A 17,932-nucleotide genomic window follows, 5' to 3' on the forward strand; every position below is an offset into this window, starting at 1 on the left:
AACGTAATGGTCAGTTAACGAATGGTCAGTTGGTAGTATAGTACATTGTAATTACAACAAAAAGTACATTAATACAAATTTAAACATCCTCTTCAGTTGAGCTCTCATTGTTATTTAGCTGGCTGAATAGCACTTGATCCTTAGCATATTTGTGACAACACGTGGAACAAATGATAGGTACTGAAGACTTATTACGTCCATTACAACAAACTTGGAGTTTTATTAACAGAATTACTACAGATATTAGCACCACCATACCCACACTGACAAATATGATAATTTGTGTGGTGGATGAACTTGGCTTAGATGTGGATAAACTTGTCATAGTGAAGTTGACTTGTACAGCATCCTCATCAGGGATGGTCACATTTCTCAACACTGGTTCATATCCAGGAGCTGTCACTGATAGTTGGTAACTGCCAGGTACAAGTAGTCTCCAATATTCACCTAATCCTGTACCACTGATACTATGCTCTCTACCAGCTACTATTATTTTGGCATTAGGTATAGCCACACCTTGATTATCCAACACAAATCCTTTTACTCCTTTGTGTACCTCGTGGATATATGCTAGTAGGGCATCATAATTTTCCTCCCATATGTGAGGTAGGTTAGATGCTCTGGGAAACTTCTGGCAGCCTTGTTCAATTGTGATCTCAAAACAGTTTGTCTCAGCATAATTGTAGTCTTGCATTCCACCAACCACTATGTACCATGCAGCTCCATTAGTGATACCATCTTCAAAATACTCTTTGTCATTAGGACAAGGTGTCCCCAAGTGCATGCGAGGGTGAGCCATTGAATAAGCCAGTGACAACTGACGAAATATATCATCATCTGGACTCCTGGTATAAACAGGTGTATTACTATTACTGTTGGAACTGTCATAAGGATAGTTGGCCACCAGGGCTCCATTGTGTAGGTTAGCTGACAAAACAAACGGATATTCTTTGACCCATTTCATCACTGCTAATGTTTCTGGTTGTCTTGAGTGTTGATTACGGTGAAGTCTATCAGGAAAATCTCTATTTAAATCTGCTTTATTAGCATTATTTCTTCCTTTAACACCAGAATAATCTCCCTCATGTGCCACAGCATACCCATCAGGATTCATGGTGGGCATTATATGGATTCTAGTAGTGTCTATAAGGTTTGTGATACTTGCCACTCTGGCATAGTTCTCACACAAATACTCTATCAACAGTAATAGTGTTTCTCTGCCAGTCACTTCATTTCCATGCATGTTAGCTATATATTTGAATTCTGGTTCACCAGGTTCATGTGTACCAGGGTGATCTGATATCTCCATAACCCAAAGATCAATACCTTTCACAGATTTACCAATAGAATATAACCTTGTAATACTGGGATACTTAGTAGCATAGGTATGTAAGAAATTATCCAGTTGCTCATTGGAGTGGTGTGAAAAACGAGAAGGCTCAATGGGCTCGATGTGATTTTGTATGGTCAAACTAAAGTTCTGTATAGTAACAGCTGCATTGGTTACAATAACTCCAGTCACAGTCTTGGGTTTATATCCATCTGCACTGACAGTAATTGTATAGTTTCCAGCAACAAGGAGTCGCCAGTAATCTCCAAAAGATGCAGACTTTACATCATGGTCAATGCCATCAATGTGGATTGTAGCATTCTCAATAGGAGCTCCATCAACATCAGCGACAAATCCTGCCACTCCCCTATGTGTCTGCTCAATGAAAGAGATCAGAGCTTCACGATTATTCTCCCATTCTGTGGACAATTGGTTAGGACGAGGGTACTTACAACAAGATAGTTCAAAGGTAACTTCAAAGCAGTTGCTATGTAAGTAATTGTAGTCTTGCATTCCACCAGGTACATCATACCAATGAGCTCCATTTGTAATACCATCTTGAAAATCATCACCAGGACAGTTCCGCCCCAGGTGCATCGTGTGATGGGAATGAGAATACACTAAAGCCATTTCCCTGAGTATTGCATCATCTGGTGATCTACTATAATAACCAGATATTTGATGTTGGGCGGAATCATCAAACGGATAACTGGCCACCACAGAGCCACCATGAAGATTACCTGACAACACAAAAGGATTACTTGTTATCCACTTGATCAATGCTTCGGTTTCTGGTTCACGGGGTCTGTGTCGAGGTGTCACATCAAACTGATCTGGGAAATCTCTATTCAGGTCAACATCATGAGCATTGTTACGACCTCCTCCATCATCGCAGCTTCCCACTATTGAACGTTCAAATCCATCTGGATTCATGGAAGGCATTATATAGATATCTGTAGAGTTTATCAAATTACTGACACGAACATCCTCACCATAATGATCACACAAATGTTGTATTAGATAAATTACCACCTCTCTGCCTATTGCTTCATCACCGTGCATGTTGGCGACATACTTGAACATTGGTTCCCCAGGTTCTTGTATTGTAGGGTTGTCTGATATCCTCATCACCCAAAGCTCTCGATTCTCAACTGACCTACCCACTGAAAACAGTTGAGTGATGTGAGGATAAGCATGAGCATAATCATGTAGCAGTTGTGTCAGACTATCATAGTCATGGTAGCGATCAGATTCAGTTTGCTTCAAAGTTGCTTCAGTCAAAAATAACAATACAGAGTAGAGCAAGCAACATAAAATATTTATCTTTGATATTTGCATAATTTCCTCCCTACACAAAATAGGGAGACATAAATATTAGGCTGCATATGCACCTACATAGCCTTTAGTATGAGAGTCAGTGAGTTTCACAGTAATAAGAGGCACAGAACAAGGATCTGCACATATAGAAAGCTACAATAGGACACCACTAGTACTTCAACAATGAAAGTTATAAAAGCATGGCTCTAGGCTAATGACAAATTACTGGTTAACAGTGTCCTGAAAAGAAGACATACTAGTGATAACACAACCCTGTTAAAACTGCAGATCCACAGTTGGTATATGAATATGCAGATGCAAATGTTGGTAAGACATATTTGGAACAAAAAACGGGCAAATGGAATTGTTTTAAATCATTTTGGAGAGAAGTCAGGTGGTTAAAGGTTTTTCAAACAAGGTTAATCATTTAAAATTTTCACACATGATGTCATGGGCTCAAACCCTGCCTTCAGACAGTAGCCACCTTGATAGCACAGTGTAGCTATATTTCTGAATGTTCTTATAGTAGCCATGACTATATACTAGTCTCCCAAATAATACCGTATACATACAAATTTTGTGGATTAACAAATTTCAGGATTATATTTTTGAGGATCACTCTTTTTGTCACCCAGTTCCATATAGTGGGATTTTTTGAGGGGAATTTTCACAGATTTCCACCATCAAAAATTTCAAGAGGGAAATGTCACTTCTTCAGGATTTTTTGTACTCAAGCAATGCCATTTTTATTGAGCTACAAATTTTGAGTGGGCAATTTTCATGGATAGTTGCTAATTTGTAAAGATCGTGAAAATTTTACCCCGTGTACTACAGAATACAGTGCAATTAGCGTACTACAGGATACAGTGCAATGCAAGTATTTGCCCTATGCTACCGTATAGCAGGAGTTTTTGAGGGCTAAACGTCATGTTGGTCCCACAATATCAAGCCTGTAATATATCCACGATTAAATTATACCTTATATATTTACCTGACATGAGTTAGTAGAAAATTCAGTTACACAAGAAGTTTCCAGGCCATTTTGAAGGTAGCTTGTTTATATCCAGCTAAAACCGACAAGTTGGCATACAGGATATTTAGAAAGCTAGTTCCTGGTCAATATTTTAGTAGTACAAAGCTACGTTATTGTGTGTTTGTTTGTACCTGATTGCCACTATACAACGTGTGTGTTCATACCACATGTACTGTGCCTTTCACACATTGTATAACTTGTCTAGGGAATACCCATAAAATGTTGCAACAATTATATAAACAAACACTGATGATTTTAGTACTGTATAGCCTAAATATTTTGAGGAAAATTTTCGCTGATTTCATGGTTTTGGGAGTTACCAGTGAAAATTTTATCCATGAAATATTTAGACCTCCATATAGTCTAATACATTGTGGGAGTGTTTGCAAATCTGTGAAAATTTTATTTTTAGCAAAATTGCTCAACCTCGAAAAATTTGCCCTCAGGCTATACGGTAATATATCAGGGGCAGTAATGCAAGCCAAGAGTGGGGAAGTCTTTGGCAATGAAAGTTACATGGTAGAGTTTGACACTGCATACAATAGGCATGGATATCGTTCTTGATAGTCTAGGGCAATGCCCTATGAAAAATTTTGGATTTTAGAAGCTCTCAGATCATGAGATTTTACAAGGGAATTTTAGTAGCCACATGCTTACAGTTGTTAAATGCCACTGTTCTATTAGAGTGGTTGGCTACTCTATTAGAACATTTCTATAATTTGTTACAAGCAACTCATTCAGACCACCTAAAACAATTACAGGCACTAGGACTAATTGATCATTCTCCATATTATGTAAATGCCAAAAAAAAGTTGTGCCCTGGAATATGGTATACAGTGGAATCTCTTTTAAAGGACCCTCTCTGCATTTAACCTCCCTATAAAGGTCAGTTTCTGTAGGCCCTATAGATCTTTACCAATACAATTTTATACTCTGAAAAAGAACAACCTCCTTATAACAGTAAAAATTCATCAAAACTACTTGGTCCCAAAGTGTCCGTAAAACAGAGATTGCACTGTACACATGTTCACCAGTATTACAGCTAGTGGGAGTTCCTTGTTCAAGTTATGTTTTACAATCCCCACTTGGGCATTGAACATTTTGATTACAACTACTAAGGTAATTACTGCTTAAGAGTGTTATTATAATTGGGTCATACTGATGTCAAGAGTACTCTACTACGTAACTACAAAGCATTGTCAACTCTGTTGATATCTACCAAATTGGTAATGGCAGATCTAGAGTCAAATTACTTGTAACTCAATGTGCACAGATCAGAATTTCCTATAACTATAGCCAACTTTTAGTAAACATATTGTATGTCTTTGACTTGACTGAGAATTATAGGCGCAATGGCTTACAGTAAGTACTGTATTCCAACAAGCCCTTCCTTTTGAATATACCATCCAATATGCCAGTATAATCATCACCACACCGTCATTCTCAAACCCAGAATCATGAAAATAGCTTGTATCAATGAAACACATCTCTTTATTATGGACATGTATCATGAACCACGATAGTGGGTTCATAATAGCTAGGGATCGCCCATGTTTTTTTGCAAAAACTCTAATAGAACGCACGCCTAAAAACTACCTTGGAAAGTATCCTCCAACTCAAAACCACCCTCTGGTGGTTATTTACAATGAATATTGGTCCACTAGTAAGTATCAAGTGAAAAGGAAACAGTATGTGTATTTCAGACAAAACTAAAATTTGCCGTTTTGTTCATCATGAACCACGATAGTGGGTTCATAATAGGGATCGCCATGTTTTTTTTTTGCAAAAACTCTAATAGAACGCACGGCTAAAAACCACCTTAGAAAGCATCCTTCAACTCAAAACAACTCTCTAGTTGTTATTTGCAATGAGTATTGGTCCACTAGTAAGTATCAAGTGAAAAGGAAACAGTATGTGTATTTCAGACAACATTGAAATTTGCCAGTTTGTTCATATTATCAAGAACCACGATAGTGGGTTCATAATAGGGATTGCCCATGTTATTTTTGCAAAAATCCTAATAGAACGCACACCTAAAAACCAACTTGAAAAGCATCCTTCAACTCAAAACAACCCTCTGGTGGTTCTTTGCAATGAGTATAGGTCCACTAGTAAGTATCAAGTGAAAAGGAAACAGTATGTGTGTTTCAAACAAAACTGAAATATGCCTGTTTGTTCATATTATTATTCTTATTATTCATAATATTATTATTATTATTCTTTCACAGGCATAGCGAAGTTTACAAGGAGAATCCTGGGATAAAAAGTAGCAAGGCTTGCTGAATGGATCATTGTGCGTGTCCATGACCTATTTTTGATTTCATTTTCGGAAGGAAACAGCCCAAACCAGATCGTTTCTTCTTGACAAAACGCCATTACGCTCGAGAAGCCATACAAGATCGCACTCAAAGTTAGGTTTTTTGATGTGCGCTGCTTGTGGCTAATAGAATCTGTCTTTATTAAACTCAATATAGGCCAAGAAGCTTAATCTGGGCTGATGACTTTGTTGCAAGGTGGTTTTTTCGCTCCGTGATTATTGTACGTGGGCGGATTATCCAGATTAAATACTCTAATAGAGCAGTCATGTAAATACTCTAATAATGCAGTCAAGCGTATAACAACAATCCTTGCACTGAATTTGACAGCTATTAAAGCTCATACTATTAAAGCTCATACTATTAAAGCTCATTAATTGTAGCTCATACTGGGGAGACTCTCAGTCTGTATGCACATTGCAATTTGATCAATTTCGTGTTTGTACTGAAACATTAACGGCGTTATTATGCAGAATGCAAAATCACACTATTTACAACAGTCTTCATTATCAATCAAAGAAATCCATGTTAATTTGTACACATGATATTGTAGTCAATAGTGTGAGAAGATATTGCTGAGGAGAAGACATGTTCCAACAACTTTCAGCAAATACTATTCAATGATATACTGTAGGTCTATAGTTCAATGGATTAGTACACGGGCCTTTCTTGTATACTGGTGTTACATATGTCCTCTTCCAGTCTGAAGGGAGTTCACCCTGATGTATAATGCAGTTAAGTATATAACAACAATCCTTGTACTGAATTTGACAGCTATTAAAGGCACCAGTAATGTAAATTGTAGCTCACATTAGGAGACTCTCAGTCTGTATGCACATTGCAATTTGATCAGTTTCATGTGTGTACTGAAATGTTGACGTACACTATTCACAACAGTTTTCTTCATAATCCATTACTGGATTAATAAAAAGTACACAAACTAGATGAATTAAAAATTGGAAATTTTAAAATGGGAATAGGGATCGCTGAAAAAAGCCACAAAACAAGAAGGGATCCCTGGGGTGGTAATGTAAACCACAAATCCCTATTTTTACTCTCTGTTGGTGGTAATGTAAACCACAAATCCCTGACTTCAAAATGATAGAGCATGTAACTAAAAATTTATGACAGAGTCAAAATAGGGATTCGTGGTTTACATTACCACCCCAGCGATCCCTTCTTGTTTTGTGGCTTTTTTCAGCGATCCCTATTCTCATTTTAAAATTTCCAATTTTTAATTCATCTAGTTATTAATATTATTATTATTACTAGGACCGTGTCACATACAACCAAGTACATACACCAACGTGACAGCCCCCCGGTGAGGCTATTAGGTGGTGAATGCATTATCCCCAAATCAACTCAATATGTCACAGTAGTGACAGATATAACACAATAGTGGCATTGTAACTAAAGGCCACCAGTATATAGCTAAGTGCCAGTACATCATTGGTGTGGTAATGGCACAGTGACGTGTACAAAGTATATGTATACAAAACATACAGGAGAGAACTATACATTATTGCAGTATTGTATGCAGCAATACATTATAGGCAACATCACCATGCAGATAAAAATTATTAGCCAATATACAGCAATGCATATCAACATCAACCAGAGCTAAGTAAGGTTCATTAGTGATGTAGCAATGGCACAGTGATGGGTGACACACTATAGTTATGCATACACAACTTTCAGGAGATAGCTACACAATGCTGTAGGCGTATGCAAGCCAGATGAACCAGATAAAGGAAGACAGCCAAGCCACTAGAGCCTAGTAGCTACGCCAGGTGAAGGCAAAAAAGATTAAGCACGTATTGAATTGCCTGACACCAACACAAAGAAAGTTCGCCATGCCAGCTGCACAAGACAAAATTGTTTACTTGTATTTTATATGTAACTGTAAGCTTATTGTAAAGAGCGTGGCATATGTCAGTTTAATGTTTTCTTGTATTGTTTATTTAGCTACGTGAATGAATCCACTGGCAGCTGGCATGGAGACTTGAGATGTTACAAACATAAAAACTTACTTGTAATCTTCTTGTTTACACAAGTGGCTTCTGGCTCTCCTGCACGGGCATCACTAAGGGTCCATCACTAATCTTCTTCGCTAATCTTCTTCGCGCAATATGTAAGTAATTAAGCAAGGGTGTGGTGCTGGGCGTTATACAGAATTACACGTATGGTCAAGTCATCAGCACAAACAGGAGCGACGATTATACGTTTGTGCCTTCATTCACAGGCGAATCTATCCCCGGTTAGTTCATGTCTCTAGGCCTCGTAGTTTTCTCAAACATTAATTATTAATTATTTATTTATTTAATTATTTATTTATGACGTAATTTTAACCGCGTTTCGTATTATTCTTAGTACTTGGTTGTATAATTATTCAGGCATAGATAGAAGGATTTGTCAGATCATTTCCAGAACATAATTTCAGGCCCTATATGGAACTCCCTCCCGAAGAAATTGCAAATTCAGCAGACTTTATCAATTTCAAAACACTTTTAGAAATTCACTTGTTTAATTAGTTTTAATGTTTACATGTACGTAATACTTACTTCTAAGCTTTGTACATTAACAAGTTGATGTAATGCTACTTCTAAAAACCAGGCACCCATGCAGTTAATACTATCCCATTCTAACTAAATAAGCAACTAATCAACCATGTATATAATTGTAGTTGCTATTTGTTATTATTAATTCAGCTAGATAATTAAATAGTTAATTTAGCATATTTCATAATTTATGAATTAATTTATAATTCAGTAATTATGTTGCTATGCATTGCTAAGGAAGCGTAACTATAACAAACCACTTTAAACAGCAAATTACACACAGAAGTATCTTCTCAACTGTTTTAAAGTGTGTTTATTGTGTTTTCTCATGCAAATTGTTTAGAGAAAGCCTCGAGGCTGCCCTTCATTTTCGTTCACGTAATGCACCTATCAATGTAATCCTCGACTACCACTAATACGGGCTGAGGTGGGAGAAGGTGGAGATTTGCATTGCTGAAAATTACAATTTCCCACCTACTGGGGAAGTACTGGCGATGCAAACCCCGACCAAGTCTCAACCTGCAAACCCCGGGAATACTGGGGCTAGGATGGGTTTTGTACGGTCATGTGACGTTGGCCTAGTGATGAGTTAGTTCGAGTGGATTCTAGTAAGAACGTAGTAGCTAGCACCCGAGATACTCCTTCCTAAACTGAAAGCACACACCTTTGCTGTCTGAGTGAGTTTCTTTAGTGAAGACAAATCCCCACTATGTCAGGGAAATTTAGCGATCAATTCCCCGACCTTTCCCCACCCTCAGCCTGTACCAGTGGTAGTCAGGCATTACATTGATAGGCGCATAAGTACAGGTAATGCCCCATTCTCAACTCGAAGGATATGCTATCTCTGGTAGCCTAAAAGGCTTTCAGTGTTGTTTTAAAGGTGTTAAACGTCTATAAAACAGAAAGGGAAGACCGTCCACGGAGTATATGAAGAGTCGCCAGTCGCCATACCCGTTTTTCAGACCGCTGAGAAGAAACCACTTCAGAGCAAAGTTTACCTGTGTGGAAGTTTAATACAGACTTATTTTGCTTTTACTTAGCTGCTTTTACCATTTCATGATTTTGCTCACGTGGGAGCGTACGGAGAAACATAGGTAGATACTGAGGATTTCCAAATCTTTGCTACATGTCTGAAATGCAAAGCGGAAAAACGTGATCCAGTACGTTTTTGCCCATTCGACGGTTTAGACCCTTTAGACCGGACCAACGGTTATGATTCAATCAAGTTGTTTGTTGATAGATTTATACTCGTGTGTCAGTGTTTCACTGGTCTCATGGCGTGTTATAAGAATTTTAAATTTCACGTGATATGCGTGCACGTGGACGCATTGCGCTTTGGTGTTGCAAAGATTTGAAAATCCTCAATAGCAGAGGAGGTTAGTCATGCGTCATCATTCATCTCGTAATCTCAAAGGAAGGGTTGAACTAATTCAACCTTCACACCTCTTACTATTCTAAAAGACGGACTGTATATCCATACCAGAGCGTCCCAGTGATATTACAAGCCTTCTCAGTACAATGTGCTACTTTCCTAGCTGCTAAACAAGCCTTAACACATAGAGCAATACTTGGTTGCACAATTTCGCGTCATAGGATTATGACGCGTGACCAACCTCCTCTGGGTAAATAGGTAGATAGGCAGGTAGGTAGGTAGGTACGCATACACACACACACACACTTTTCCGAAAACAATTTCAGTAAACCAGGCGTGCGCCCACAGCCAGACTTCGGCTGAAGGCCAGCTGTGGGCGCGCGCCTTGTTTAAAAATATTTTTTTTATTTACTTTTTAATTTGCCCCTAGAAATATTTAGGCTATATGATATGGCCACACCAAGTCAAACCTTAGTTTCTGGTCACCCGACTGCATGGAAAACTTGGAAGCCTAGTTTATGAGGACTATTATTAATATTACAGGTGCTTAAGTGCACCTGACTCAGTAAAAACCAAGGACACTGAATTTTAAACACTGCAAAAGATCGAGATACTCTAATAGAGCAGTCACACTATTGGAACAGTCAGGTATTTATGCTGCATTACTAAAACGTTTCTGACTAGCTAGTTTTATTATAGCAGTTTTATTATGGTAGTTGGATTCTGTTAGCTACCAGTATAACTTTAGTACAGTATGTAACATTAACCACTAGTATAGCTAACTAGCTCTAATGATTAGTCTAGTAACTCTTCTATGGTGGATCTTAACTTTGACTTCCTATCACTGATCACTAGTAGCTACACTTACTGGAAAGCCAGTAACATTAACTGAGCTCAAACTTCAACTTTTCCATAAATAACTGTTTGGTCCTAGATAGGCAAGTGGTTGAAACATCAACTTTTTCACCTGATCACTAAAGCACACTAGCCTGATGACTCAAAACTTTGACAGTTACTTTTCTAAGGTTTACTGAATAGAAAGCTGAAAACACATAGTGGGCTAAGACTTCACATTTGAATGAAGAATTTCTCAGTCTGATATGTAAATAATTTACTGACATAATGAGACATAGCAAAAATATAGATAGCTACATGTAGAGCTTAGCTATACATTGTTGTGCTCAGTTGTTTTAAAGCAGTGTAGTTAGTCATCAACAGTGTTGGGAGTAACGCGTTACATAATATTATTACTTTTTGTGGTAACTAAGTAAAATAACGAAATACGCTATAAAAACAGGTAATATAACTGAAGTTACTTTACTTATAAATGTAATGCGTTACCTAAGTAATATAATTACCGTAACGAATCTATTGTTACGTAATATTATTACTACAAACAATGAAGTTACTAATCTTGTTAGTAATCCAGAGTAACGCCTAGCCACAACAAAGTAATGAAGCCTACTGAATGAAGTCTATTCACCAGTTTCTTACTTATAACGATTTGCACATTGTCCAACAATGCAATCGTGTCACGTAATAAGGTGGTAGTTTCACACGTGACAGCTTAAGGCCGTGGACACAGAGTAATATAATATGTAATACTATTATAGTTACTTTACTTTATGGGTAATATGTAACTGCAACTAAATAGTTCAGTTGCAAGTAATATGTAACTAGTTACTTTTTATAAAAAGTAACTAGCCCAACACTGGTCATCAACCTGCTGCATTTTTGCAGAAGCATAATTTAGTATTAGTGTTACAGGTGAAGAAGGCTCAAGGAGCCTGTAAAGCCTGATCTGTACAAAAATGAATTAACAAATTACATAGCAAAAACTTATAAGTATAATGTTGGTTAATAAAATTGGCTAAATTGAGCAAATGATACTACATCACAGTATAGCTACATTACTGGGAGCCGGTCTATAGTCCTGATCATCTGCCCGCCTGCATCCCTTTGTTGGCTAGGGACTGACCAGCAGAGATGGGGTAACGCGTTATGTAATATATATTACAATTCACGATTCTGAGTAATGCAGTAATATAACAGTAAGTTACTTTAGGAAACTATAAGTCGTTACTAGTAACGGGAAAAGTAATATTATTACATAAAGAGGAGTTAGAAGCGGAAAGTAACGAGTAACTTTACCGAGATGTAACGAGTGATTCTACGAGTAACGATGAGCATGTAACTCATTATAAATGGATTTTACTGCCAATTATCCATTCTACTATCAATCAATCACCTTAATCCATTAGCCTTTCATCTATAATGGTGCTCAAGTGTTGCATGTACGCGTCACTGATGTGCATCACGTGACTGCATGTGGTTTATATGTTAACTTCAACTTAGCTGTCTTAATAAAAAAGTAACTTAAGCATGAATATAAAATAGTAACTTAATATTTGTAACTAATATTATTAAGTTAGTAACTTAATATGTAATATTATTAAGTTACTCTTTATTCTAAGTAATATGTAACTGTAATATAATATATTACTTTTATAAAGTAATTTCCCAACTCTGCTGACCAGAAACTAAGATATGACTTGGAGTGGCCTATTAGGCTATATTATGGAGATCTAAATATTTCAAGGCTAAAAATTTCCCCACTCAAAATATTTACGCCATAATAAGGGTGTCTATTATCTATGTCTAGGCTATTAGTCTGGCGCCGCTGACCCTATTTTAGGTTATAATTTTTTCTAGGCGCTTAAAATACGGTCGGTGGTGCCAGACTACAAAACCAGGGACAATGTAAAACGTGTTACACAAAAAACATGCATGCTGTGCCACCGATATGAACTACCGCATAGCTTAAATATTTCGAGGGGGGAAATTTTCACTGATTTTGTGGCTTTGGGGTTATCAGCGAAAATGTTAGCTTTAGACCTCCACACTGTCAGAACTGAAACCTTTGTTTATTTATTTATTAATGCTTTACAGCACAAGTGCTGAAGGTTTGTAGGACACTTGGTCCCACAGCCTGCTCAAAGACTTTAGCTACTTAAGGTGTGTTTGAAAAGTTGGAGAAAGGAGAAAAAATCCATGACTGGACCTGGGTAGCCTCGAACCTGCAGCCATCCGATTTACGCTCGAACGCTTACAGGAGTCTACCAGGTGGTCAAGATGTTTTCTCCTTGTTATTTTCATGTAATTATATCCATAGGAATTCTAGAGAGTAACTCATTATCTCTAAGTACCCCAAGTAGGACACTAGTTTATTTATTAATGCTTTACAGCACAAGTGCTGAAGGTCTGTAGGACACCTGGTCCCACAGCCTGCTCAAAGACTTTGCACACTCCTACCTACCCTCAACTACCAAGATGTGGAATAATTTCCCCCAAGTCACTGGTGATGATCAACAATTTAGATGAATTTAAAGATAAACTAGCACACTATTTGTTATAGCACTCATTTGTATGATTATCTGTGTTGTATACTCTGCATGAGGTTTACACAGTAATTATATAACCAAGTAATAAGATAATAATAATAATAATACTGCCTTCTGTGTACGCCCTCCAGTGCCCAATTGGTAAAGAGGATAAGAATAAGAATAGTCTAGTCTCAAGTCTAATACATTAGCAACATTGCTCTACCTGGAAACATTTGCCCCTCGAAATATTTAGGTTATACCCTCCCCCCGTACGCAAGGAAATTTTGACGTATGAAAAATTTGACGACTTCAGAGATTTTACGAATAAAATGTTGACGAAAATGAAGAAATTGTAGGCAAAACCTGTACTTTTAAGGGCGCTTATAAACATTTGACGAATTAAACCGATTCGTCAAAATTTTTTTTCACGTCAAAATTTCCTTGCGTATGGTACGGTATATACATACTTTTTAATATTATTTCCACTTATTCTATCAATACAACACTTTACATTATGTCTCTACTCGGCTCTATCATAGAAAATATACGACTTTATCTCGTACCATAAGATGATCGTACGGCATCCAACAGTAAAACATTGGCGCGTGATATTATTATTAAAACTATTATTAATACGCGCTATATGCTTCTTTGTGCCATGGATAGTGTTTGTGCGAAAGTCGAAGGCAAGCAATAAAGAATAGAAAGTGATGGTTACTTGCTGGTAAGATATGTCTTATATTACGCTTGCCTGTTACACAACTGTAGCTCACCTCAGAGGCTTTATATTATCGAGATTTTTATTTAAAAACAGGTTCAAACACAGGCTACAAAACGAGCAGCGAGTTACGACAGTATTTATATATAATTGGTAATTAATATATGTCCATGAGTTTGCCTCTCTGCCCACTGTTTGAGCATTTATTATTGATTTATATTATCTTTTTTATTTCCCATCAACAAAAAAAAGGCCGAAAAAAAATGTCCATGACTCCATGTGTTGAGAAACTTCATAATTGTATAGATACAGTCTGCCTGTACTCGCCCTTTAAATATCTATATACGACTACACTTTCCTATAGTATGCTATGGTATATATATATCTAAGGACCCTTGCTTATATTATGATATCTATCTGTTAATGTATATTGTCCCATAGAACAGGAACAATGAAGTCATTTAAGGAAATTCTTTTTGTCATATTTTGTGTGATGCTTGTGTTGACTGAAGCAATTTTGAAGCCAATTGAATCTGATCGCTACCATGACTATGATAGTCTTACACAACTGCTACATGATTATGCTCATGCTTACCCTCACATCACTCAACTGTTTTCAGTGGGTAGGTCAGTTGAGAATCGAGAGCTTTGGGTGATGAGGATATCAGACAACCCTACAATACAAGAACCTGGGGAACCAATGTTCAAGTATGTCGCCAACATGCACGGTGATGAAGCAATAGGGAGAGAGGTGGTAATTTATCTAATACAACATTTGTGTGATCATTATGGTGAGGATGTTCGTGTCAGTAATTTGATAAACTCTACAGATATCTATATAATGCCTTCCATGAATCCAGATGGATTTGAACGTTCAATAGTGGGAAGCTGCGATGATGGAGGAGGTCGTAACAATGCTCATGATGTTGACCTGAATAGAGATTTCCCAGATCAGTTTGATGTGACACCTCGACACAGACCCCGTGAACCAGAAACCGAAGCATTGATCAAGTGGATAACAAGTAATCCTTTTGTGTTGTCAGGTAATCTTCATGGTGGCTCTGTGGTGGCCAGTTATCCGTTTGATGATTCCGCCCAACATCAAATATCTGGTTATTATAGTAGATCACCAGATGATGCAATACTCAGGGAAATGGCTTTAGTGTATTCTCATTCCCATCACACGATGCACCTGGGGCGGAACTGTCCTGGTGATGATTTTCAAGATGGTATTACAAATGGAGCTCATTGGTATGATGTACCTGGTGGAATGCAAGACTACAATTACTTACATAGCAACTGCTTTGAAGTTACCTTTGAACTATCTTGTTGTAAGTACCCTCGTCCTAACCAATTGTCCACAGAATGGGAGAATAATCGTGAAGCTCTGATCTCTTTCATTGAGCAGACACATAGGGGAGTGGCAGGATTTGTCGCTGATGTTGATGGAGCTCCTATTGAGAATGCTACAATCCACATTGATGGCATTGACCATGATGTAAAGTCTGCATCTTTTGGAGATTACTGGCGACTCCTTGTTGCTGGAAACTATACAATTACTGTCAGTGCAGATGGATATAAACCCAAGACTGTGACTGGAGTTATTGTAACCAATGCAGCTGTTACTATACAGAACTTTAGTTTGACCATACAAAATCACATCGAGCCCATTGAGCCTTCTCGTTTTTCACACCACTCCAATGAGCAACTGGATAATTTCTTACATACCTATGCTACTAAGTATCCCAGTATTACAAGGTTATATTCTATTGGTAAATCTGTGAAAGGTATTGATCTTTGGGTTATGGAGATATCAGATCACCCTGGTACACATGAACCTGGTGAACCAGAATTCAAATATATCGCTAACATGCATGGAAATGAAGTGACTGGCAGAGAAACACTATTACTGTTGATAGAGTATTTGTGTGAGAACTATGCCAGAGTGGCAAGTATCACAAACCTTATAGACACTACTAGAATCCATATAATGCCCACCATGAATCCTGATGGGTATGCTGTGGCACATGAGGGAGATTATTCTGGTGTTAAAGGAAGAAATAATGCTAATAAAGCAGATTTAAATAGAGATTTTCCTGATAGACTTCACCGTAATCAACACTCAAGGCAACCAGAAACATTAGCAGTGATAAAATGGGTCAAAGAATATCCGTTTGTTTTGTCAGCTAACCTACACAATGGAGCCCTGGTGGCCAATTATCCTTATGACAGTTCCAACAGTAATAGTAATACACCTGTTTATACCAGGAGTCCAGATGATGATATATTTCGTCAGTTGTCACTGGCTTATTCAATGGCTCACCCTCGAATGCACTTGGGGCAACCATGTGTACTAAGAGGGCATGAACGATTTACAAATGGCATCACTAATGGAGCAGCATGGTACTTAGTGATTGGTGGAATGCAAGACTACAATTATGCTGAGACAAACTGTTTTGAGATCACAATTGAACAAGGCTGCCAGAAGTTTCCCAGAGCATCTAACCTACCTCACATATGGGAGGAAAATCGTGATGCCCTACTAGCGTATATCCACGAGGTACACAAAGGAGTAAAAGGATTTGTGTTGGACAATCAAGGTGTGGCTATACCTAATGCCAAAATAATAGTAGCTGGTAGAGAACATAGCATCAGTGGTACAGGATTAGGTGAATATTGGAGACTACTTGTACCTGGTAATTACCAACTATCAGTGACAGCTCCTGGATATGAACCAGTGTTGAGAAATGTGACCATCCCTGATGAGGATGCTGTACAAGTCAACTTCACTATGACAGCTTCAAGAAGTCATTCTCCACACCAGAAGAATGTAACTGGAAACACTGTCAAACCTGCTGAGACTTCTAACAGTGATGGTGATACCTTACCGACTAGTACTGTGCTTGCTACTATTTCTACTACTGGTTTGATTACTACTACCACTGCCGTCCCATCTTCTACTGCTAAAACTGACCAGTCAGCTACCATAAGTAATCAAACTACCACTTTGCACTATATCAAACTATCTTCCACCAAAAATCTTGAACTTGTTGTTCATAAGAGTACCAAACAAACTGAACTGTCAACTACCAGTCACCAGCTAGTGGTTACAAGTACTGCTACTGACAAGATTCCATCACAATTAACAGAGTCTAATGCAGAGCCTGTTCCTACAAGCACAGCTCCTCCCCTGGCCTCATCAGTACAAGAAAGCAAATCACAAAAGCTTTTGGTGCTTTACATCACCATCCTGTCAGCAATTCTTACAGCTGGTTTGGTACTTGTGATATACCTAGCAGTGCAGCTACGCAGCAATTCAACCCACCGGATTATGATCAACAAGGGATTTCATCGGATTCCAACTGGAGATGAGGATGGTTACCTTCTTGGTTACAAGTCTGCTCCCCAAGCACCACCACTGTTGTACCATAATGGTGAATCATCTGCTGAAGAAGAAGTGTAACTATGCATGATCAATGGATGTTTTGTAATGTATATTTTCTAACCACAACATTCATTTGTGTAATATGTCTGTACCCTATATTGTATAGTTTCATACTGCTTTGCTACATAGCAATAAATGTGTATAATATAGTATGTGTGTATAATTACTAGTTACTGAGGCACATGACATAAAAATCCAAGCAACTTTCCTGGGAATGTTGGTGAAATGGTACTGTAGTTGCCTTCATGACTGAGCTGCGCAAACTCTTGGTATCATGATATCAGTGGTAATACTACAGGCCTTGTTATCAATTTTGCATTATAACCAGATACAGGGTAGTCCGGTTACATTTTCAATTGATTTCAATCAATATTTTTGCGTAGGATCCTATTATAAAGTTTTCGTCTTTGTGCACTAAATTATGAAGAGGCACCAATTTTATATATATGTGCATATTAGCT

At 37.8% G+C, this 17,932-nt stretch overlaps 1 protein-coding gene and 1 pseudogene across 4 annotated transcripts; one reads left to right on the forward strand and one right to left on the reverse strand.

Annotated features, from left to right (window-relative positions):
• Positions 1–9: 9 nt before the first annotated feature.
• LOC136243687 (carboxypeptidase D-like) lies at positions 10–13,925 on the reverse strand. Of its 4 annotated transcripts, none has more exons than XM_066035232.1 (2): positions 13,820–13,925; positions 10–2,678 (listed from the first exon to the last, which is right to left on the reverse strand). In XM_066035232.1, the coding sequence occupies exons 1-2, from the start codon at positions 13,843–13,845 to the stop codon at positions 80–82; spliced, it is 2,625 nt and encodes an 874-aa protein (XP_065891304.1). In that variant the 5' UTR covers positions 13,846–13,925; the 3' UTR covers positions 10–79. The 4 variants fall into 4 exon arrangements, with proteins under 4 accessions (XP_065891304.1, XP_065891305.1, XP_065891307.1 ...); XM_066035233.1 differs by having other exon boundaries at positions 13,872–13,918; XM_066035235.1 differs by having other exon boundaries at positions 13,776–13,916.
• Positions 13,926–13,933: 8 nt separating this feature from the next.
• Positions 13,934–17,637, forward strand: LOC136243682 (carboxypeptidase D pseudogene; annotated as a pseudogene).
• Positions 17,638–17,932: the final 295 nt, after the last annotated feature.

Source organism: Dysidea avara, chromosome 13, assembly GCF_963678975.1.
Source record: "Dysidea avara chromosome 13, odDysAvar1.4, whole genome shotgun sequence".
Lineage (NCBI taxonomy): Eukaryota > Metazoa > Porifera > Demospongiae > Dictyoceratida > Dysideidae > Dysidea > Dysidea avara.

Excerpts from the sequence above, each read along its gene's own strand:
- LOC136243687 (XM_066035232.1), bottom strand. The coding sequence starts at position 13,845 with ATGATAGAGCCGAGTAGAGACATAAT. Across the intron at positions 2,679-13,819 it reads GAGCCGAGTAGAGACATAAT|GGAGGAAATTATGCAAATAT; the intron begins GTAAAGTGTTGT and ends TATTTTGTGTAG.